Source organism: Haliotis asinina, chromosome 1, assembly GCF_037392515.1.
Source record: "Haliotis asinina isolate JCU_RB_2024 chromosome 1, JCU_Hal_asi_v2, whole genome shotgun sequence".
Lineage (NCBI taxonomy): Eukaryota > Metazoa > Mollusca > Gastropoda > Lepetellida > Haliotidae > Haliotis > Haliotis asinina.
In genome coordinates this window covers 59,441,172-59,464,316 of record NC_090280.1, presented here as the reverse complement: position 1 = coordinate 59,464,316, position 23,145 = coordinate 59,441,172, and the positions used below count along the sequence as shown (strand labels likewise).

The 23,145-nt window shown below is 38.7% G+C and overlaps 1 protein-coding gene across 2 annotated transcripts in view; it reads left to right on the top strand.

The window, feature by feature from the left end:
* Nucleotides 1-23,145, top strand: part of LOC137295192 (unconventional myosin-XVIIIa-like) — a 124,184-nt gene that overhangs the window by 89,972 nt on the left and 11,067 nt on the right. For both annotated transcript variants that reach the window (XM_067826521.1, XM_067826515.1), the window contains exons 19-28: nt 15,603-15,731; nt 16,748-16,891; nt 17,673-17,762; nt 18,151-18,270; nt 18,625-18,736; nt 19,357-19,484; nt 20,424-20,578; nt 20,831-20,954; nt 22,034-22,129; nt 22,916-23,017. In XM_067826521.1, coding sequence (XP_067682622.1) covers nt 15,603-15,731; nt 16,748-16,891; nt 17,673-17,762; nt 18,151-18,270; nt 18,625-18,736; nt 19,357-19,484; nt 20,424-20,578; nt 20,831-20,954; nt 22,034-22,129; nt 22,916-23,017 — 1,200 coding nt within the window. The remainder of the gene's footprint in view (nt 1-15,602; nt 15,732-16,747; nt 16,892-17,672; nt 17,763-18,150; nt 18,271-18,624; nt 18,737-19,356; nt 19,485-20,423; nt 20,579-20,830; nt 20,955-22,033; nt 22,130-22,915; nt 23,018-23,145) is intronic.

Genomic DNA, 23,145 nt, shown 5'->3' with positions numbered 1-23,145 from the left:
CTATCATCTGTGTCCGAGATTCCTTACAATGGCTACCACAATTATGTTGTAGTGATGACATGTCTAGTCCGACACCAGTAGGGAGCTTTCCCATTAAGACTATCATCTGTGTCAGAGACCCCCTACAATGGCTACCACATCCATGTTGTAGTGATGACATGTCTAGTCCGACACCAGTAGGGAGCCTTCCCCATAAGACTATCATCTGTGTCAGATATCCCTTACAATGGCTACCACAATTATGTTGTAGTGATGACATGTCTAGTCCGACACCAGTAGGGAGCCTTCCCTTTAAGGCTATCATCTGTGTCAGAGATCCCTTACAATGGCTACCACATCCATGTTGTAGTGATGACATGTCTAGTCCGACACCAGTAGGGAGCCTTCCCCATAAGACTATCATCTGTGTCAGATATCCCCTACAATGGCTACCACATCCATGTTGTAGTGATGACATGTCTAGTCCGACACCAGTAGGGAGCCTTCCCCATAAGACTATCATCTGTGTCAGAGGTCCCCTACAATGGCTACCACATCCATGTTGTAGTGATGACATGTCTAGTCCGACACCAGTAGGGAGCCTTCCCTTTAAGACTATCATCTGTGTCCGAGATTCCTTACAATGGCTACCACATCCATGTTGTAGTGATGACATGTCTAGTCCGACACCAGTAGGGAGCTTTCCCATTAAGACTATCATCTGTGTCAGAGACCCCCTACAATGGCTACCACATCCATGTTGTAGTGATGACATGTCTAGTCCGACACCAGTAGGGAGCCTTCCCCATAAGACTATCATCTGTGTCAGATATCCCTTACAATGGCTACCACATCCATGTTGTAGTGATGACATGTCTAGTCCGACACCAGTAGGGAGCTTTCCCTTTAAGACTATCATCTGTGTCAGAGATCCCCTACAATGGCTACCACATCCATGTTGTGATGACATGTCTAGTCCGACACCAGTAGGGAGCCTTCCCCATAAGACTATCATCTGTGTCAGATATCCCCTACAATGGCTACCACATCCATGTTGTAGTGATGACATGTCTAGTCCGACACCAGTAGGGAGCCTTCCCTTTAAGACTATCATCTGTGTCAGAGATCCCCTACAATGGCTACCACATCCATGTTGTAGTGATGACATGTCTAGTCCGACACCAGTAGGGAGCCTTCCCCATAAGACTATCATCTGTGTCAGAGATCCCTTACAATGGCTACCACATCCATGTTGTAGTGATGACATGTCTAGTCCGACACCAGTAGGGAGCCTTCCCCATAAGACTATCATCTGTGTCAGAGATCCCTTACAATGGCTACCACATCCATGTTGTAGTGATGACATGTCTAGTCCGACACCAGTAGGGAGCCTTCCCTTTAAGACTATCATCTGTGTCAGAGACCCCTTACAATGGCTACCACATCCATGTTGTAGTGATGACATGTCTAGTCTGTCACCAGTAGGGAGCCAAGTCTCTGAGACTATCATCTTCTGTACCTGTTTATTTTGACAACAAGAATAGGGTGTGGACTGGATGTGATGTTGTTGTTACAATGATATGCATGTTACACACAGGACTGCTGTAAAACTTTGTCTTTTACCGACTGATATTGACCACAAATTGTCAGCTTCTTCATGAAGGGGACCTGTGAAGGTCCCTGGGTTGAATAGGCCTTCTGTAACCCATGCTTGCCATAAAAGGTGACTATGCTTGGATATGACTGGATTGTCTGGTCCAGACTCGATTATTTACAGACCATCGCCATATAGCTGGAATATTGCTGAGTACTGCGTAAAACTAAAGTCACTCACTCACTCACTCTACATGCAGGGGGGATAATAAACCCATAATACCCAGATGTCATGCATATTGCTTCCATGGAGTGAAATCTTTATTTTTATGATGTTTATCGTATTCCTTTTTATTTTATGTAATACATTTCTTACAGTGTAGAGTTATGTTTTTGTGCTCATATTATTGACCACTGTATCAGGTTCAGCCAAAATGCTGCTTTGAGTCTACTAGTTCTAACTTCTTAGCATCATTTTCAGTAGATCTTCCTGTTAATGAATGGAAATGACAATGCATGTTTGCAATTATCGTGAACACAAGGTGTCATCACAAATTTTCATAAATTTTACTAGACTCGGTTTTCACACTAACAACTAAAATCACAGACTGACTTTTTTGTTTCATGTTCATAGCTCACCTTGATAACGTTAACCGTCAAGCTGACATGTTCCATGATTTCTGGGATCATTTCAAAGCAAGCTCCCCAAAACGTTCCACTAATTTAATTTAATCTAATTGAAGTGCTACTGTCTGATACGAACCCAGATTGCTGGCTCCCATCCCTGTATATTTTACTCTGCAATACATGTGGCTTATCTTGCTGTCAGACCTAAGTGTCAGATTATGTTGCAATTGAAATTCCTCGTGAGACGGCTGATACTTTGGATTTGCCCTAGGGGACAGCCAACTCAGGATGTGTACATTCTTGATTACCTTCTATTAATTAAAGGTGATCAACAATAATTGATGATGTCATTACTGCTGTACTACTCAAGGCTGTGACAGTTGTGCAAGCTGTTTCAAACACTTCTATGTTCTGGCAGCATATGAATGGTCATGTTAACAGATTTCACAATGTTCAATGTTATTTGGAAGTAATTAATGTGTTATGGAAATTGTGGAACTGAACTGAAATGCTGGTTCAGCTGTCATGGCTATGAGCAGTTTTGCTATATTTATTAGGATTAGTATCTTGAGTGGTTGGTAATTGATCATTTGGAACCATGTTTCCACTTGGCTGTGTTCCAACACTGGATTTAATGCATCATTTCAGAATATCCAGGTAAGTCAAAATATTCTGTGATATAAGTTCAAATTTCAGAAGGATATAGTCCAGACTTTAAAAGCTACATGTTTATAGTCCAAGTTATGTAGTGCAGGTAACAACTCTGGTGCTTTCCAGATAATTTGTTAGCTTGCCAATCAATTATACTTTTGGTGTATGTTTCCTAAAGCAGATGTTTGGGGTAGTAGGGTAGCCAAGTGGTTAAAGCGTTAGCTCATCATACCTAAAACCCAGGTTCAGTACCCCAAATGTGGGTGATGCTCATTTCTGGTGTTCTGCTGTGATAGTGCTAAAGCGGTATAAAATCCAAATCAATCTTTCACAGTTATTTATGGGAATTGACTTCAGTATATATCTTTACATTTAAGGATGAAGTCACATTAAAATCAGCATTTTTGGCATAAAACGACTAAAATGAGCAAAATAATGTTGATGATAATCCTTCACTGGACCTGAGAGTGTAAACTAATATAAACTTTGTAGGTGGCCTGTTATGTATTGTGTGATGATGGAGGGCATTAATGTGTTTTCATAACTGCTGTTTGGTCAGGCTTAGATTATTCTAGAATACTGGGATAATAAACACTATTAACAGCCCCCTGGTGTGGGACTAGAGAAGACTGAGGGAAATGCTATGTTACTTAGACCATTAGTATTAAGTGAGGTGTGTGTTAGTTGGACTGTTCTCGCCTTGTGGATTATGCAGTTTTATTGTAAGAATTCTGTGGTTTATTGTGTGGCTCATGTTTTTTTTGTGGTTTGTATGGTTTTATTTTGTGGATTATAGAGTATATATGTGTGGATAATATGGTTTATAGAGTGGATTGTACTGTTTCATTGTGTGGATTATGGAGTATAACTGTAGATTTTGAAGGTTTAGTGGGTGGATTTTGTTTATTATGCTGTTTTATGGCGGAGATCATATAGTATCTTGTGTATTGTATTTTTTTTTTTGAATAGTTCTCATTTGGGTGGATGTACTTGGAAATAAGGCTGCAATGTGTAAAAGAATCTTCAAAGTGTCTTGATTGCCAGTGGAATCTGTTAACCCCTCACGTTGTATCTATCAGAAGCTGGAGATTTCTCTGTGTGTTCCCTGTAATGAAGGTTAGCACATTATGTGGCTAATTAACTATTTAAAACTATTTGACAGCCACCAGCCTGACATACAGGTCTTATGTATCACGGTCTGTTAAGATGCTTTCCTACCCATGCCTATGTAATCTCTCATGCACAGAAATACACGTCGTGTGGCTCATAAAGTTTGTGTACGAACATAAAAAGATAAATTATAACAGAAAGCATTAACTCTTCAACATCAGTACATTTGAGTTTAAATGGGTTTGACGTGTGTCAGTAAAACAAGTTTTTAAACACATATCTCTGTTCGTGTTCATATGTACGATAACGATTATAATTTTTAAACGAGCAAGGTGGTGTTGTGATACTTTCTGTAGAAGTATGATAAAGTTTTATTGCTTATTGTACGTTTAATTGGAGGAAACAGACACACGTCCTTCCTGCACCCTCTCACAGAAGCTGCTGTTCCCAGGTGATTAGAAGCGTCTCCCTAACTCAGGTTTCTTCTGAAACGTGTAGTTTAGAGATAGTTATGGCTTGAAATAGTCAGTGATATCACGTCACTTATATCAGCTGTCCTCGTGGATGGGGATTTCAGATGGAAGAAGTGTGCACACTAATGCCGGTTCATGTTGTGTAGTTATGAGAGAACATTATTTTGTTAAGAGGTCATGCTAGTAATATCATATCTATACGAGAGATGCAGTCTCTTTTTATCCTATAGTCTGAAGCATCCTGTCCTGTAAACTGTCTTATGTTCAAGCTTAAGGGATCAGTGTGTTTGGTTTTTAAGGCTGCATGACAGTCTACAGACCACAGGAAAATATATCTGTGTGTGTGTGTGTGGGGGGGGGGGGGGGGGGGGGGGGAGGTGGGGGGGGGGAGATGGGGAAGAGAGAGAGAGAGACTGTGTGTGCACCACCTCTGCTGGTTATGAGAGGTGACCTCACAGACCTTACTTGTCTGGTTCCTTGCCCATAATATCAGTCACTGGACGTTCTGGTTAGCCAGATCAAATGTATAATTCTGTGCTGGAATATGTCTGCCTGGTGCATGAAACAACAACTTCAGTGGGAAATCATTTAGCTGTGAACTTTTCACTGAAGCAGACAAAAATATTTTTTTTGAGTGAGTGGGTGGGTTTTGTTTTAGGCTGCACTCAGCAGTATTCCAGCTATATGGTGGCAGTCTGTAAATAATCAAGTCTGGACCAGATAGTCCACTGATCAGCAGCATGAGCATCGATCTGCGCAATTGGGAACTGATGACAAATGCCAACCAAGTCAGTGAGCCTGACCACCCGATCCTGTTCATCGCCTCTTACGACAAGCATAGTCGGCTTGCAGTTAAATACCCAATATATTGTAGTTAAATACCCAATATATTGTAGTTAAATACCCAATATATTGTAGTTAAATACCGAATATATTGTAGTTAAATACCAAATATATTGTAGTTAAATACCGAATATATTGTAGTTAAATACCCAATATATTGTAGTTAAATACCCAATATATTGTAGTTAAATACCCAATATATTGTAGTTAAATACCAAATATATTGTAGTTAAATACCGAATATATTGTAGTTAAATACCAAATATATTGTAGTTAAATACCCAATATATTGTAGTTAAATACCGAATATATTGTAGTTAAATACCAAATATATTGTAGTTAAATACCCAATATATTGTAGTTAAATACCAAATATATTGTAGTTAAACACCGAATAAATACCGAATATATTGTAGTTAAATGCCGAATATATTGTAGTTAAATACCGAATATATAGTTGTTAAATACCGAATATATTGGAGTTAAATACCGAATATATTGTAGTTAAATACCCAATATATTGTAGTTAAATACCGAATATATAGTTGTTAAATACCGAATATATTGTAGTTAAATACCGAATATATTGTAGTTAAATACCCAATATATTGTAGTTAAATACCGAATATATAGTTGTTAAATACCGAATATATTGGAGTTAAATACCGAATATATTGTAGTTAAATACCCAATATATTGTAGTTAAATACCAAATATATTGTAGTTAAATACCCAATATATTGTAGTTAAATACCCAATATATTGGAGTTAAATACCCAATATATTGGAGTTAAATACCGAATATATTGTAGTTAAATACCCAATATATTGTAGTTAAATACCAAATATATTGTAGTTAAATACCGAATATATTGTAGTTAAATACCGAATATATTGTAGTTAAATACCCAATATATTGGAGTTAAATACCGAATATATTGTAGTTAAATACCCAATATATTGTAGTTAAATACCGAATATATTGTAGTTAAATACCAAATATATTGTAGTTAAATACCGAATATATAGTTGTTAAATACCGAATATATTGGAGTTAATTACCGAATATATTGTAGTTAAATACCCAATATATTGTAGTTAAATACCGAATATATAGTTGTTAAATACCGAATATATTGGAGTTAAATACCGAATATATTGTAGTTAAATACCCAATATATTGTAGTTAAATACCAAATATATTGTAGTTAAATACCCAATATATTGTAGTTAAATACCGAATATATTGTAGTTAAATACCCAATATATTGTAGTTAAATACCGAATATATTGTAGTTAAATACCGAATATATTGTAGTTAAATACCAAATATATTGTAGTTAAATACCCAATATATTGTAGTTAAATACTGAATATATTGTAGTTAAATACCGAATATATTGGAGTTAAATACCGAATATATTGTAGTTAAATACCCAATATATTGTAGTTAAATACCCAATATATTGTAGTTAAATACCGAATTGACTCAGCAATGAATGATGTAGCACAGGCAACTTTCAAACTGGGTCACGATGTGACAGTTTGATAAGATTCACATACTCTGAAAAAACATGAGCCACCATAACAAACATGTGAAGTTCTCAATAATCACCACGGCTCAACACATACCAGAATGGTGAACATGTCTTTGCATGCACCTTTCCGACTGAGGCAAGAATTTGTTGATAGCATCCCGAGCCATGCACAGTTCATGTGTGAAATCCACCAGGCTTTTAAATGCATTTTATTTGTTTTCCTCACATCGTTGTTGTTTTCTCTAACGGCCAATCTGTGTTTAACAAGTCCAGGCCATTCCAGCAGATATGCATCTACTGCAAACATGCTGGCTGGAAGGAGGGACATGGCTTCAACTTCTTGAACTTGGCTCTGCGTGATTAGGTTCTGCTGTGCTCTGTCAGGCTCTGTCAGGCTCTGTGTGTCTTGTGAATTGGATCAGTGGCGTGGTGGAAGGTTTGAGAATTGGTTTTATCAGTGATGTGTTGGTAAGTGAGTTGTGTCATCTTTAGAGATCAAGGAGGTTACAGGTGAATTTTTTGTTATAATAATAACAGGATTATGGATTACTATTTTTATGACAGAGTCTGTCTTCAAGAAAGACCTTGAAGTGTGCATGTATAATATAGAAGTTGTTGTTCATTATATTCCTCGCATAATTGTTCCCATCTAGTGAAAATTGTGAAGATTTTTAGAATTTTTAGATTTTCATGCTGTGAATGGATTGTTAATTTATCTTATTGTTGAGGAACCTGTTTATTGTGAAAACAGATGTGGGTCACGTGCATGATTGTTTAGTATGGCGTTGTTCATGGGTGAATACAAGAGTATAGACTAAATTTGCCATGGATATAGAATATGTTTGTCATGTAGATTTACAAGTGCTATGACCTGAGTTCAAGGGTATGATTGTCAAATATGCTATAAGCTATTTGTTCACGGGGTGATTGTTCAAGAGTACCATTGTTCAAGTGTATGGTTGTCCACAGGTATTTATCGGTAACTCATAAAAATTGTGCATAACACAAAATGTTGATAAGAAAATATTGTCTTACCATATGAGAGAATACAAAATATTGTGAAAGGCTGATACATACTTTACCTGAGACATGCCATTCACCAGGTGTTGAGGAAGCTTGTATGTTGTACAACTTGTAAATTGATTGGTATCTTTGACACAGAATCTGATCCGAGGATGTTTGGGAACTGTAGCCAGGGCAGTGGTGTGTGTGTGTCAGGGACCATGACAAGGTGCTCTCTTCTTTCCCTGCCTGTTAGTGGTTTCAGGCTGTTGATGGAAGTTGTTTCAAACTGTACCTGTTAAGTTATTGACAGGTTTACAATGACATTGTATAGCTGTGAGGATATGTTGAGATCTGCTTGGAAGATATTTGGGCCAGGACTTGCATTCAATGGTAGTACAAATTCCAAAATTGGTATTATAGATCTTCTAGTTCATGTAGTAGTTGTAGAATTTGCATCGATGAAGATCTGGGTTGACACTGAGAATCAGTCTTCAGCAACCCGCAATTATGCTTGTAGTAGCCGATGAATAACACTAACAGGATTGGGTGGACAGGCTAGGTTGATGCATCTTATTGTATCCCAAATACTTAGACTGATGACAATTCTGTCCCTTTCACCAATGTAGTAATATTTGGTTAAAAGTTAATCATTTGAAATACAAATTGCGTGATATATTAGATTAGAATATATAAACATTCACTTATGGTTAGTTACATATGACTTTCTTACTGTTATTTTTATTTTTGTTAAGTGAAACATTGTACTTGGAACAACTTGGTAGTGAGTGAGCTTGTGGTTCTGTTACCCTAGCTCCAAGGGTATATTGAAACCCCATGGATGTATGTAATTCTATCATTTAAAGTTTAGGTAACTGGACAGCCTCCCATGCCAGTGTTATAAAAACAGTATGTTATGTTTGTATATGTTTTTTTTAGAATTTATCAGTTGAAGTATTATTTTCTAGATAAGAGACTTGTGCAAAACAATTGTTCTTTATGATGGACGACTTCCTCCATACAGTAGACCAGGCCCACTATGGCTGGTTTGCTTATGTCTGGAGGTGGAACCGTCTGTGTGGTCAGTGGCCTTTGGTATCCCTAATGACTGTAGATGACCAGTGATGTTGACCACTTCCTAAGACAAGTGTCTGGAATCAGGAGAGATTGCTAGGATTTGTTTATAATCCTGATGGGCAAGAATCTGTTTCTGGCATAGCTTGTGGTTAAGCCCACCATCTATGTTGAAACACTATATTCTTAGGTCAAAAATTCTGCAAAACCTCACAGAGTTGGTATGATGTTGAATATTTGTTGTTTTGTATTTTTTTTATAGTTTGGATGCAGATGCTCAGCTTCATTGAGTGTATCTTTGAACTGTTTACTTGATCTAGGTTTCAAGTTTCTTGTTAGCTATTAATAGAGACTGAAACGACTTCAGCTTGTTTATATTTCATGTAAACTATTCAGATGAGACAATACTAGGAGAGAAAACCCTATTGCAATAGTATTGCAATAGTTGGTACCAATAGACTATCACTATCACAATAGTATGTTGCAATTGACTATCACTATCACAATAGTATGTTGCAGTAGACTATCACTATCACAATAGTATGTTGCAATAGACTATCGCTATCACAATAGTATGTTGCAATAGACTATCGCTATCACAATAGTATGTTGCAATAGACTATCACTATCACAATACTATGTTGCAATAGACTATCGCTATCACAATAGTATGTTGCAATAGACTATCACTATCACAATAGTATGTTGCAATAGACTATCGCTATCACAATAGTATGTTGCAATAGACTATCGCTATCACAATACTATGTTGCAATAGACTATCACTATCACAATACTATGTTGCAATAGACTATCACTAATGCCATTGTAATGTTCATCTCCCTAGTCACACATTGTGGTAAGCCTAGATCAACACAGTTTTTGAAAATAAAGAAAGTCTGTAGGCTTCTTTTATTGTATAATTTAAAAAGATTTTGCATGTGTGAAATTTGTTTGATTTTGCATGGGTGAAATTTGTTCCTTTCTGAGACAAGATGCTAGTCAAAAGCCCTGTGGCATTGTGAGACTGGGCTAAGGTAGTGGGTGTATGGGATGGTGATTGCACACTGGTCAGTGTGATGGATGAGGCAGTCTGTCTCGACCTGTCACTGACCACACACTTGTACTGTGCCTCTCATCACTCAGTAGGGCTTGATATGCTTGAGGCTTGTAAATCAGATAAGCTTAGTTTGGCACCAAATGATTGTGAGGTGCATTTAGTGGTGTTCAGGATGAAGTATTGTGAAATGTCTCTGCTAAGATGTACGATGTGCTGAAACATGACGCAAGGAATTTTTAGAACCTTGGATTGAAACTGATAAAACACAATGCTTTTGTTGTTGATATGACAGTAACTGTCACTATTGGCTGATTAGCATATTTATTGAAATATAGATAGTGATATAGCACCATTTCATGTATTGCTCTAAATAGGTGCCTCTTATTTAAGTCTCTTTTGACTCAAAATAATAAATTTCAAAGTCTTTCTACAACAGAAAGATTTAACCTCATGTTTAGAAGTGACCAACCTAATAGTATATGTTGCTATATATATAACTTCAAACAAATATAGAACACTTCATCATCCTAGGCCATTGTTATATATACATTATATCATATGTTATGTTATTGTGTTTCACCATGTTCCTTGCTTATGTAGCATCTAGCTTCTAACTGTTATGATAAGGATCATCTATGTATATTTACAGAACGTTGTACCTTTTATGTTTATATTTGTAGTTTATAGAATATTGCCACTGAGCCTTAATGGAACATCATGCAATAAAATATCTTATCTTATCTCTTATCTTATAGCTTCCAGGTGAAGGGGTTGTTAGCATTTAGTAATTTTACATCTTACTTCTCATGTATGTTCCCAGAAAAGTGTGTGGGAAGGACGATGGGGTGGCCTAGTGGTTAAAGTGTTCAATGGCGAAGACCAGGATTCAGTTCCCCATATGGGTATATACATGAGCATAATTTAACAAGGTCTCAGAGTTTGTTATTTGCTGGTCATTGAATCCTGTTGGTCATCCGATTTTCTGGTCCTGGTGGGATTATTTACAGCCTGATGTCATAATGTTGGAATGGTACTGGATACGGTAAGCTGTGATGAATTAAAAAACCAGCTAGGCTTCAATAACCAAAAAAAAAACCCAAACATGTAGAATGTACTCAAGCGAAGCCTAAAAAAATTTAGAAAAACTATTAGTCACACATGTTGCCATAAACACAAGAATGAGCTTAATTATATGCATGGTGCCAGTTGGTAACTGCACGAGCTGATATCCTTGAGGAGCCACATTCACCAGAGTTGATGTCACTCTGCTGGGGACTGAGTTTATGGTATTATTCTTAGATTTGTGCATGCCATTCTCAGAAGCCAGTGCTGTGACTGTAGTAGATATCATATGTCTCCCAAAGACATAAAAACATCTGTCAGCTCAAGTTTGTAAATGGATACATCGCTGCCGGTGTGCGTCATCAAGCATCCATGTTTATGGTAAGGTTTCATATTTGTCCTCCATGAGTGATCAGTTGGTTGATTTCGTGTTTTCAGTTTGGAGAAACTGATGTGTCAGCAGGTTATAAGGAGTGTTGGTGGCATCATCGTGTTGCATCTCTTCGAGCAACTGATGGGTCTGGGGATTGAGTCAAAGTATTTCCTTGTGATCCTTGGTCAGTCCATGACCTTGCTTTGTGTAGACTTCTTTGACCTGTAACTTTTTGTGCTTTTGAGACATGGAGCTGACATGTGATGTGACTCTGTGAAAGGCCTCAATGATCACAGGGTTAAAAGAAGTTAGGAAAGTCCTAAGATATTGTATTGGTCTGTTCTTACTCTGCACTCAGTTTTATTCAAGCTACATGACGGAGGTCTATAACTATTTGAATCTCGACTGTCCAGTGATTAATATCATGAACATCAAACAGTGCAAAATGGGAACTGGTCATGTGTCAACCAAGTCAGTCTGTATGAACATCCAATGTTGTTAATAGCAAGGCGACTGTGCTTGTTGTAAGAGGCGTCTAACGGGATCGGGTGGTCAAGTTCGCTGACTTGGTGGACATATGTCATTGGTTCCCAATTGCGCAGATCGATGCTCATGCTGTTGATCACCGGACTGTCTGGTCCAGACTCAATTACTTACAGACCACCCCCATATAGCTGGAATACTGCTGAGTGTGGTGTAAAACTAACTAACGCACTCTTTCAACAAGCATCATTGCTAAGGATCATTTCTAACCCAGGCTGACCTGGGATGAGGGGTAGAATAGGTCATCAGCAACCCATGCTTGCAACTATGCTTGTTACAGATCAGTGCTCATGCTGTTGATATCTAGATTGTCTGGTTCAGACTTTATTATTTACAGACCGCCGCTATATAGCTGGAATATTGCCAAGTGTGGTGTTGTGGTGTAAAACAACTCAATCTCTAACCCAGACAATATTATAGTGTTAAACAATTAACAGCAAGAGAATGTTGTAAATGATACATTCGACAGTTAGTGTGAACATTTCTGTATTCACACTAGCCGACAACCTGTTTGGAACTGCACATCTGCTATTGAAGTAGTGCATCAGTGCCTGCAACTGCTGTCGGCCCAGCAGCACAGAGGATGTAAGTACTGCTTTACCAGCAGCCAGGTGGGGACAACATGATTGTGCCAATTTGGGACGGGAAGTTTTTGTCTGTCCCTGACACATGGAGGCTGTGGGAGAGAGCGAGATGAGAAATTAATGGGAGATACTGGCTGTTTCGGTCCAGTTCCACTCTACAATCTTAGTCCTGCAACTGGCATAAGTTGATGTTAAGGAATAGAAAATCTTAGGCCTGGGTACTATCCTGCAAAGTAATTTTAGCTCCATGACATCACAAGTTCACATTAAAGAATCAGAACGGCATTAGCCATTGCCCAATGGTGGCGTAGTAATTAGAAAAAACTTGTGGGTTTGTTTGTTAAGTTTGTTTGTTGCAACTTAAAGCCAATTAAAGGAGTTGTGATCTTACAGCTGATCGATTTGTTTATTCGGAATTCTTGTAATTTGAGATTGACTTGCTCATTGCCCTGCTAAGATGGCCTTTTGGATTTGACGGTTGCTCACATTTAATACAGAGTATGAATGTCACCTGAATGTCATCATTTTTTACGCTTTGTCATGTTGAATGTATCTCCTACATATGATGTTAGACATTAAGCTGCCTCACTGTTTCAGAACTAATATACTGACCCACTTGAACCTACTTCAATGTATACTTTGCCTTACTAATTATAAGGGGCTAAAATCTAGCCCTCATGTACTGTGAAACCTCTCTGCTTTTTATTGACTCACCTGGGAGGCTGCTCTACCCACAAATCGGCCAGTCCACCTACAAATCGGCCACTCAGTCACTCAGCTGTTGTTCATTTACTGTTACATGAGCTCCTTTGTTTACCTCCTGTAGGCTGTTTTCAAAGCCATTAATTAAGAAATTTCTAGCAATAAGATTAGAGGAGGGTTTATGATAAGCCTGAGTGTAGAATTACCAAGCACCTGGTTTCAGTGGAGTGTTTTAGGGTGTAGGTGCAAGGATACATGTTAGGAGGGCTTCATGGAAAAGAGAGAGAGAGAGATGTCTTGGGTTACACATTTAATTGTATCCTAAATGCATACATCTGTGTTAGTGTTCTTGATCACTGGATTGTCAGGTCAAGGTTAGAATATTTACAGAACTAAACCATTACTGAGAGTGTGACATTAAACAATAAACTCATGCATGTTGTATAACAACTATTGTAGTCTATATGTTGAGAGTAGGAACTCTCAGCGCAGCCACGTACATCATTTTGCACAACTGTTAAAACACTTGTCACTTCCTTGGAGCTTGCGGCATCCTCATTACCACAATAAGTTGACTAATCATCGTGGGACTCCTGGCCTGTGTAGTGTGTAGTTATGGGTACAAAACCATTAAGCAAAAATTTATTAAAAAATACTTAATACAAATTATGCTTGTCCAATAAATTCGATCTTATTGGCATCAAAGGTTCGGATTTGATTGCTTGTTACAATTTTTGTATGATTGACTTGGTGCCAATTTTATTGTAAAGTGTTCAGTTACAGTAGGCTGCCTAAGTGAGAGGTATTGATCCTTGTACACGTGGCAGATCTGTTACACAGCAGGTCCTCCCCCAAGTTGATGTGTTCATGTTATTTGCTTCAAATACCACCTCACATGTGTTACACGTTAACTGAGCTCAAACAGGCATCAGTGCCCAAGACTGGATGAAGACCTTTCAGCCATGCTTATTTTCAGATTTTAAGATATTTTGAAATTTAGCCTCCTTAGCTTCACTGGCTACCACTTGTTTTATGATCACAAGGGTGATAAATTGGGCTATGCCACCACTCGTACAGACTTACCTCCCTTAGCAGCACCAGGAACTAAGGTTACGATCAAAGATTTCCCCTAATTATAATCTTTGATGACAGCGTGTTACTGTGATCATAGGTTTAAGCTAAAATGTTGTAATATTTGGACTTTGTTTTCACCTCATGACGCTCTAATATCACTGAATGTTATCACAGACACAGATTTGCTCACTCGCTCTGCCATCACAAATGATCTAAGTCACTGTCAGGAGGCTGGTTTATGCACTAAATGCATGTTATGCTTCAAGGATTGCATGAGGGTTTAATCTTGTAATATGACTTGTCAATTGGGCTATTTTTGTCTGTTTAGTATGTCGATAATCCCATTGTGTAATATTTTATGAGATAAAACCTGATGACGAGTAATCTATGTTTATTATGTGAAGCAAAATTAGAAATTGGTGCAACAAAAAAATCAAGTTATTAATTATTGAATTAAGTATTTTAATTCAAAGATACCATGGGTTACATATTATTGAGGTTAATTAAGTGTGAATATATGCAAAACATTCTTGAACATACCATTATTTCATTAAATGCATGTAGCAGAGTTCCACCAAACTATTCAACAGCTGTTGCTAATATTGAATTCCTTGTATGCATGTTGGTTTTGTTTTATGCTGAGTAAGCGATTTTGAGGAATTGCGTAATTCATCCGATGTTGAAATAAATACATCCACAGTTGCTAGGTTACCGAATTAGCAAATACTGGGAATTGTAAAAGGGAATTTAAAGGGAAGTTTCATGTTAAAAGATAGGCTTAGCAGGATATTACAGATTCCTAGGCTATGTCAGGAAAATGTGTCTGCTACTTACATAAGCGTCAGTGTCAAAGCTAGATGTTGCTGTTATTTTTCTCGAGGTTGAAATGCATGTTATTTTGTACTGTTAAGCAGTGAACATCTCAGGAAACACATTCCCAGGTGTTTGTGTCTGTGTGTGTGCAGATTCTGAAATTACCTGTGAAATAACAACTTTGTATGTACATTTGATGCAGAATTTATCCAATCATTTTGCCATTTTATCTTTATTGTTCTGTGAGTGGCCTTTCCAAAATTGGCTTGCATCCAAGATGCGATGGCTAGCCAGTTACTTCAGGGGACTACACAGTCCCAAATATTTGTGAAACCTCTGTCATTGGTAACTTGAGGTCATTGGGACTTGCTACATGATTTGTTGCTCATGCTATCAACCACAGGTTTGTGTGGTACAAATTCAATCATTGCATTTGTCTGTGATCTATGTGTGCACAGTCTTTGTTGTACAAGTCCTTTAATCAACTTCTTGTACTTGCAGGTATTTTTTCGTCCGGGGGCACTAGCACAGTTGGAGGTAACGAGAGATGAAAAGATTACTGGCACTGTGACAGCCTTCCAGTCCTTCTGCAGAGGGTTCCTCGGTCGTAGGAAGCTTGAGAAACTCAGGGTGAGTCTGAGAACTTCACAGGTTATGGTCTTAACAGTTGTTGCCACCATCATGGAATCGGGAAATTTCCTGTGTAAGCCCAAATGGGGAGACTTACGTTTCCAGACTTTAGACACGACCGGAAATGAATGGAACATCATCAAACTTTCCCGTACATATAATTATACTATTTTCATTATTACATGGTGGAAAGGAATTAAAAATTCAATTTTTTCAATGCCAAAACAAAATGATTCCGTTCAGTGTAGGTAATCAGCATCACGATAGTCATCTTGTGACTGGGTGTTAAAACCTGGGAGCTGACATTACTTAGGTTTTTTAGTGTGCAGTACACAACCCTGTGCACTTTAAAGAACCCACGAATCCAACAGTAGGTGACCAGATAGTGGACACACAAACATGTTCAGACATGTAGTTGCGGGTATAGAATGTGCAGTATCTCTGGACAGAATACAGTGACTATGTGTCCCAGTTCACCCAGCTGCAGATAGGTACTATTTGATAACTCACTGCACCTAACAGGCTGCATGAAGTCAATATTCCCAAGGGAGTTGAATTGATCATCATCATCGTTGTCATTGTCATCATCGTCATCAATTGTATGCATTCATTTCAATTTATTTTTTGAGTTTCACTGTTGTAGACCTCTTATTTCAGTGTGGACTAAGTAACAGCAGTAGTGTAGAGAGCTTTGCCAATCATATTGGCTTAGATCGATGCTCATGTTGTTGACCACTGGGTTGTCTGGTCCAGGTTCAATTCAAAAAAAAGATCGCTGCCATGTAGCTGGGTGATTCTGATGGCAGTGTAAAGCTAAACTCACTCATGCATTAGTTTGCTCTCAGCACCCCCCAAAGTTATTGTGTGTGGGACTTAAAAACAGGAGAGTTCTTCCACTGGCTCAAATGATTCCTTTTCACATAGTAAATGTCTGTATGGTCAGTCATGATGCCAAGTATCTGTTTGCTTCCCTTGATTTGTGTATTTACTGAGCATCATGTTGTTTTCTGTCACAGGTCCAGCATCTGGCTGTCAACTGCATCCAGAAGAATGTGAGAAAATACATGTCCATCCGAGACTGGGAGTGGTGGCGACTCTACACCAAGGTCCAGCCCCTCCTCAACGTCCACCGCACAGAAGAAGAGCTCAGGAACGCTGAGGTAATCCCCTCTCTCCCACTCAGAATTCACGGTGCTGTCACAGGGCAGCAAGACCGTCGGCTTGTTATAAACTGAGTCCCCTTGCTGTTTGCGTGAACACATTGCATGATTCATGTCATGAAACGGTACCGAGCCCAGTTTCAGAAAGATTTCGTTGTGGTATGTTTGTCATAAGTCCTATGCTGTAACATACACTTTCAGTAGCTTTGTGAAAAGTGTCCCTGTTATTTCATAAGTTCATTTTTTCTACCCTTCTGCATTCATTGGTTTTAGACCACAAACATTTTGCGATATTGTCATGGAGAAACAAAAAAGCACAATATGAAGATTCTGCTTGTTACAGCCAACCAGAATGCTAGAGAATGTGCATAAACTGGTTCATGAACACTTTCTGTTATTTTTCACATTGTCTAGCTTGTCATAGAATGTTTTGAGGTTCAAGAGTTGTAACTCGATTTATTGTATCAACTGTCTTGTATCATGATACTATACAGTATTGTTGTATTGTTACACCATGATAACTCATTTGAGCATTTCAGAGTAGCACTTACTTTAGACCCTGTGCTTGTCATAGGACCTGGGTATAAGGATTGGATGACGTGTTAAATGCATGCCATTGTACCCCAGGGGTTTCGGATGCTGCTCCTGATACTCTAAGCTGGTTTGTCTGTCTGAGACTCGGTTGTTTATAGACGGATGTGATGTAGTCTGAATATTGCTGACTGGCTCAACATTAGAAACAGGAAATAAGAGATGACACCAGTAATACGTTTTGCTTCAGGCGGAACTAGAACAGATGAAGACTAAGTTGGAGAAAGTTGAAAAGGATCGGGCGGACTACAAGCTACAGTGTGACAAGCTGGAAAACAGGGTATGTGTTGTGTAGATCTGATGTACTTTCTTCAAACAATATAGCTGATTAAGATTAACTCAACTTTTTTTGTGAAGCAGTTTGCATTTCCACTCTCTGCCCAGTGATTTTAATGGCCAAAGTTTGAAACGATTAGAGCTCTTAGATCTTCTATCCATAAAAGTATAAGACTCTGAAATTAGTTCTATACTGCTTTAGTTCTATTTATTTGTCACATCATTTTATGTTCATATACTGATAGTATGAAAGGTGAATTTTCTTGTAGGTATTATTGTTAGGGCTGACTATCAATAATCATTAACTATATATCAATCATTTATTGATGACGTTGTGAGTCATGTAGACTTTTAAGTAAAGACTGACACTTTTACCTGTGTTGTGTGTGTAGCTGTCAGAGATGACGGCCGACCTGGTGGAGGAGAACACAACCTCAAACAATGCCACAGAGCTGCTGGAGGCGGAGACTGCTGAGAGGATGAGGCTGGAGAAGGACCTCAAGGACCTGCAGGTGAGCATTCTTGTGATAATATAAATGTGGTGATGACTAATGAGTGAGTGTGTGTGATTTGAGTGTGTGATTTGTACTGTTGTGTGAGTGTGTATAGTTTGTGTGAGTTTGTATAGTTAGTGTGAGTGTATATAGTGTGTTTAGTTTGAGTGAGTGTTCATGGTTTCATGGTGAAGTGTATCAGAGAAGTGAAGCTGTATGTGAATGAGTGTTTAAGGGTTGAGTAAGTCAGTGCCGATGCTGTCATAAAGAAGTACCTAAGCAACACTTAGTCTTCAGCAAGCTGACAAGTGTGAATATGAAGTTTGTCATTGGGTCTACAGATATGCAGGATTGTGTTTTGTACTTCCACAGTCCAAGTACAATACGATCAAGAGGCAGAATGAGAAACTTGAGCAGGAAGTCATGCAGTCCCGAATCTGGCAGGCTCAGACGCTGGAGGGGGAGCTGGATGATGATGCAGATGGTAAGAGTTCAGTCCCTTGAATGTGTCACAATCTGAAGTAGAAAGTTATCAACATCTGTATTTTGTTACACTTGTGTGTTCGCATGGAACCAAACCAGTGAAATTTGTCATTCACACTGAGGTATCAAGTCTTTGAAGGGCATTCTTACACACTGAGGTATTTAATGAGTCTTGATTGTATGTATGTTCTGATGGTGGAATTTGAACAGAAATTTGTTGGTGTACAACAGAATAGTTGGTTTACAATAGTGCTGGGTCACATGTATCTTTAGTGACTAGGTGACAAGGGAGAGCATCAGTTTTCCTGCAAGTCAATAGTGCAACCACTTGTACAGAGTTATCTCCCTTGCCTGAAGATTTAATTATGTGTCATATGGAAGTGTTTTCAATGTTATGTGTAATACTGAATTCTTATGCCGTTACTTACATGCATAGCCTTTGCGGTTGACTAAACTCTTTAACTTTGATTAAACAACTTTATTTAAACTGAAAAGCTCCAGCACAATGGGAGATTCAGAACTTCTGAAAGTGTAGACTTGGGTCAATGGGGCCTAGCGATAACAGTGAACGCCAGGATTCCCTGTGGATGTGTTGTACATTGCTACAGCTGTTGTTCCCAGATTCCATCTACAAGGATCGCTACGAGCGACTCTCCAAGGAGCTGGTAATGACCAAGAAGAGGCTTCATCAGCAGCATGAGGAGGAGATGGAACAGGAACTGCAGTCACGACGACTCCTTGAGAAGAGGGTAGGTTATGCAGTCTGCAGACATTACCTTTGAGTCCTTTGAACAATGGATTATCTCACCTTGTGAAGGAATGCTGTTTGTTCATCACCAGTGGCTCAGGAAATACTTGACTCATTCACTTTTGAGTGATAGTCTGTTTAGGAGATAAACATCATGTGTTGGCCATTTTCCGGGTGTTATTGAGTATTTGAAGCACGGGAATGCATTTGGAACCGACGGCGTCAGCCGGAGGTTTCAAATGAAATATTCCCGTGCTTCAAATACTCAATAACACCCGGAAATTGGCCAACACATGATGTTTATCGACATTGTAAACACAAAAGTAAACCAAAGGGGTTTTACTGTCTGCACTCGTTTACATTGAATACGGACACAGCAGTGAAGTGTCATCAGCTGGCCGTTTCAGCTGGTTCCCATGGTAGCATCTGGAGCTGCTCATTTGTGACGTCATTCTAACTTTACGTCACAATATGATTTGAATGACGTCACCTCTGTTGATGACACAACAAAAAAATTGTTTACGTGTCAATACGCGGTGAATAGTCTTTCAGTTTCCGGGAATCTAATACCATTTAATCATGTTTTTCAACCAATCAGATTACAGAACACAGTAACTTTTGGTTTACAATAATCCTTGTATCTCTTTGCTGATTCTATTATTGTACCTGGTCAAAAATAATGTGCTGGTGGTCAACTTGAAATGTGTTTTGCATCCTTGGTATTAACGAGTTTTTGTTTCTTGTGCTATATATATATGTCCATCAACAAAGGTTTAGGATTAGAAGGATTCATACAAGGAGTTGATAATCCGTTATTCCTTGTAGCTAATCACTTATGTTCTAAGTTTACATGAAGATTGTGGTCTGATTGCTGTTGTGATTTTCAAAATTTCCCCGTTGCATATGTTATGACTTACCATTGGTTTGTGTGTTGGTGTAGTTACATGAAGCTGTAGAGGAGGCGGAGGAACAGCGCCGCTTGGTGCAGCTAACCAAGAAGAAGGTGCAGCGCATTACACAGGAGATGCAGGACACCAAGCTCCACCTTGAGGAACAGATGACGCGCAACAACGAGCTGGAGCGGAAACAACGCAGGTAGGGGTCCATTACGCTGCTGGTGCATAATTAAATGAGGCGTAAAACAATACTTATTCACTACTCTGTCAGTAAACTCAGGTGTTAATAGTCTAATAATGACATTATAATCAACAGAAAATCCTTGGAGCCAGGGTTCTTTTTCAGTAAATTCAAGATATTTTGTCACAGACTGATATGTTTCATTGGAGTTTGCATGCATGATGTTTAACTATGTGTTACATTGTAATGTGTAACCCACTGCCATTGCAGGTTTGATACAGAGTTGAACATGGCGCAGGAGGATGTACGAGATGAACATGTGTTACGAGAGAAGCTTCAGAAGGAGAGAGACAATCTGATGTCTGAGAAGTACACTCTGGAGCAAGATGTGCAGGTCAGTTACAGCTTGAATTGTTTCCATATATATTAATGAAACCTTTTTCTTTAAATGATGCATGTTGATTAATTGTTCAACTTTTACAATGTTTAGGGACCTGTGAAGAATTAGGCTTCAGCAACCCGTTTGTTGTAAGGGGCAACAAACAGGATTGGGTTGTCAGGCTATTGACTTGTTTGACACGTCATTGTATCCCAGTTGTGTAGATTGATGCTCATGCTGTTAATCACTGGATTGTCTGATGGTTAAGCAACAAACAAAAACAAAGGACGACAATGCAAAAAAAATATTGGCCTGGTCTTTGGATGATTTTATTAAATGTAAAGGCTTAGTAATAACCTGTCATGCACACAGCGCTGAAGGTTTCCTGCTGTGAATTCTCCATTCTTGTGTGCAATCATTTAGCTGTTGTCAAGTATCTGGTTTTGTCTTTGGTTGAGGTAATGTTTTCCTTAACTTGTTTGTTTTGCTTTCAATGTTTTGACTAATTATTGTCCGTTTTTCCATTTTAATTAAAGAATCTGTTTATGACAGTGTTCCTGTTTGGCACCCTACACCAAGCTGACCCTTCAGTAGTGGGGCAGTCTGTTGGTAGAAGCATCCACTCATTAGATTCAAACCCCATATGGTTAAAATGTGTGATACCAATTTTCCCCTGTTATGATATTGCTGGAATACTCCTAAAAGTGCTGTAAACTCACTCACTCACTCACTCACTCACTCACTCACTCACTCACTCACTCACTCACTCACTCACTCACTCACTCACTCACTCACTCACTCACTCAAATAACACCTGTCTCCACACCAGGAGGATAATTCTAGCATAACATTGCTTCTGGCTTCTAGTTAATATCCTACTGCAATGATCTGCTGAATTTTGATCCTGCTGAGACTTTGTGAAATCAGTTCTGCCATGGGTATCGCATTCATGGGTGAACCTGATCTGACAATTCACTTTACAATGAAGTCCCTTGTCTAACTGTAATGAAGGAGCAGTGCTATGCCAGGTGGACTCAGGTCACAGCTGGATGTGTTGTGACATGTGCTGAAATGTACGGGTGTCTGTTTCACAGCGCTACAAGATGGACTACGAGTCTCAGGTGGAGAAGAACGAGAGGCTTGAGAAGGAACTCAGCGATCTCCTGTCTTCAGGGAAGGATAACAATGAGGTAGTATTTTAGCTGACAGGATGGATTAAACAGTTAAAGTTTCAACTAGTGTACACCAGAACTTACTTTCTAGGCTTTGCTGTGTTATGAATACCACAAGTATGTGCACATTGGGCATTTTGACATGATTTTAACAAAGGATTACACCTTGTTAATCTCAAGATTGGAATTCTTTAGTTACAAAGAAGAAAAAATAGTTCTTCAATTTTAATTCTATTTTTTAAATGCAGATAAAATAGTTCTTCAGAACATTTCTTTAGTTACAGTTTTTCAGTGATATGGTAATTGCTTTTAGGTTTTTGGATGAAATTGTAAAACTGGCTTGTGTTAGACTATTTTATGACATGGGGACTTTGTGACTTGATCATGTGCTTTTAGCGTTTCTGTCCCGTTGGCAGGTATGGAAGTGTAACATTAAGTTACAGTAACAGGAAATGTACAAAAATGAAAAATTAGTGAATTTTGACCACTACCGCTCTTTGAATCAGTTTTATGAAATGAATCTTATTTAACTCACGGAAATGTGATAGTTGATGTACATTTAGGTTTATGACTTCATAATAGTTGTTCATTAGTCAGTAGTAGTGATGCCTCTGTCCAGAACAATAATCCATTCAGTGTCAAGAAACACTAAAAAAAGGAACAGAATAAACCATAACAAATGTGTTTGTCCTATTGCAACAGGACTACAAATCTGCAAACTCTGAGGTCTGAAGAAGTAAATTTTAGTTGGACCTCTAGACTAATCTTGTAAAATCTGACTCTATAGTTCAGTAATTGTGGCAGGTTGTGGTGCTGAAGCGGGCAAAGCACACATTGGAGTCAAAGTTGCGTGAACAGGAGGAAGAGCTTGATGATCAGGCCGGGCAGATACAGCAGCTGGAGCAGGTGGGTGCTGAGAGCTGGGAGCTGGGAGCTGGGAGCTGGGGAAGGTGGGGAGTTTCAGCCAGGTGGGGTATGGGTAGGAGGGGTGAAAGAGACAGGGGTGAAATGGAAGATATCCTGCCTGGGCATAT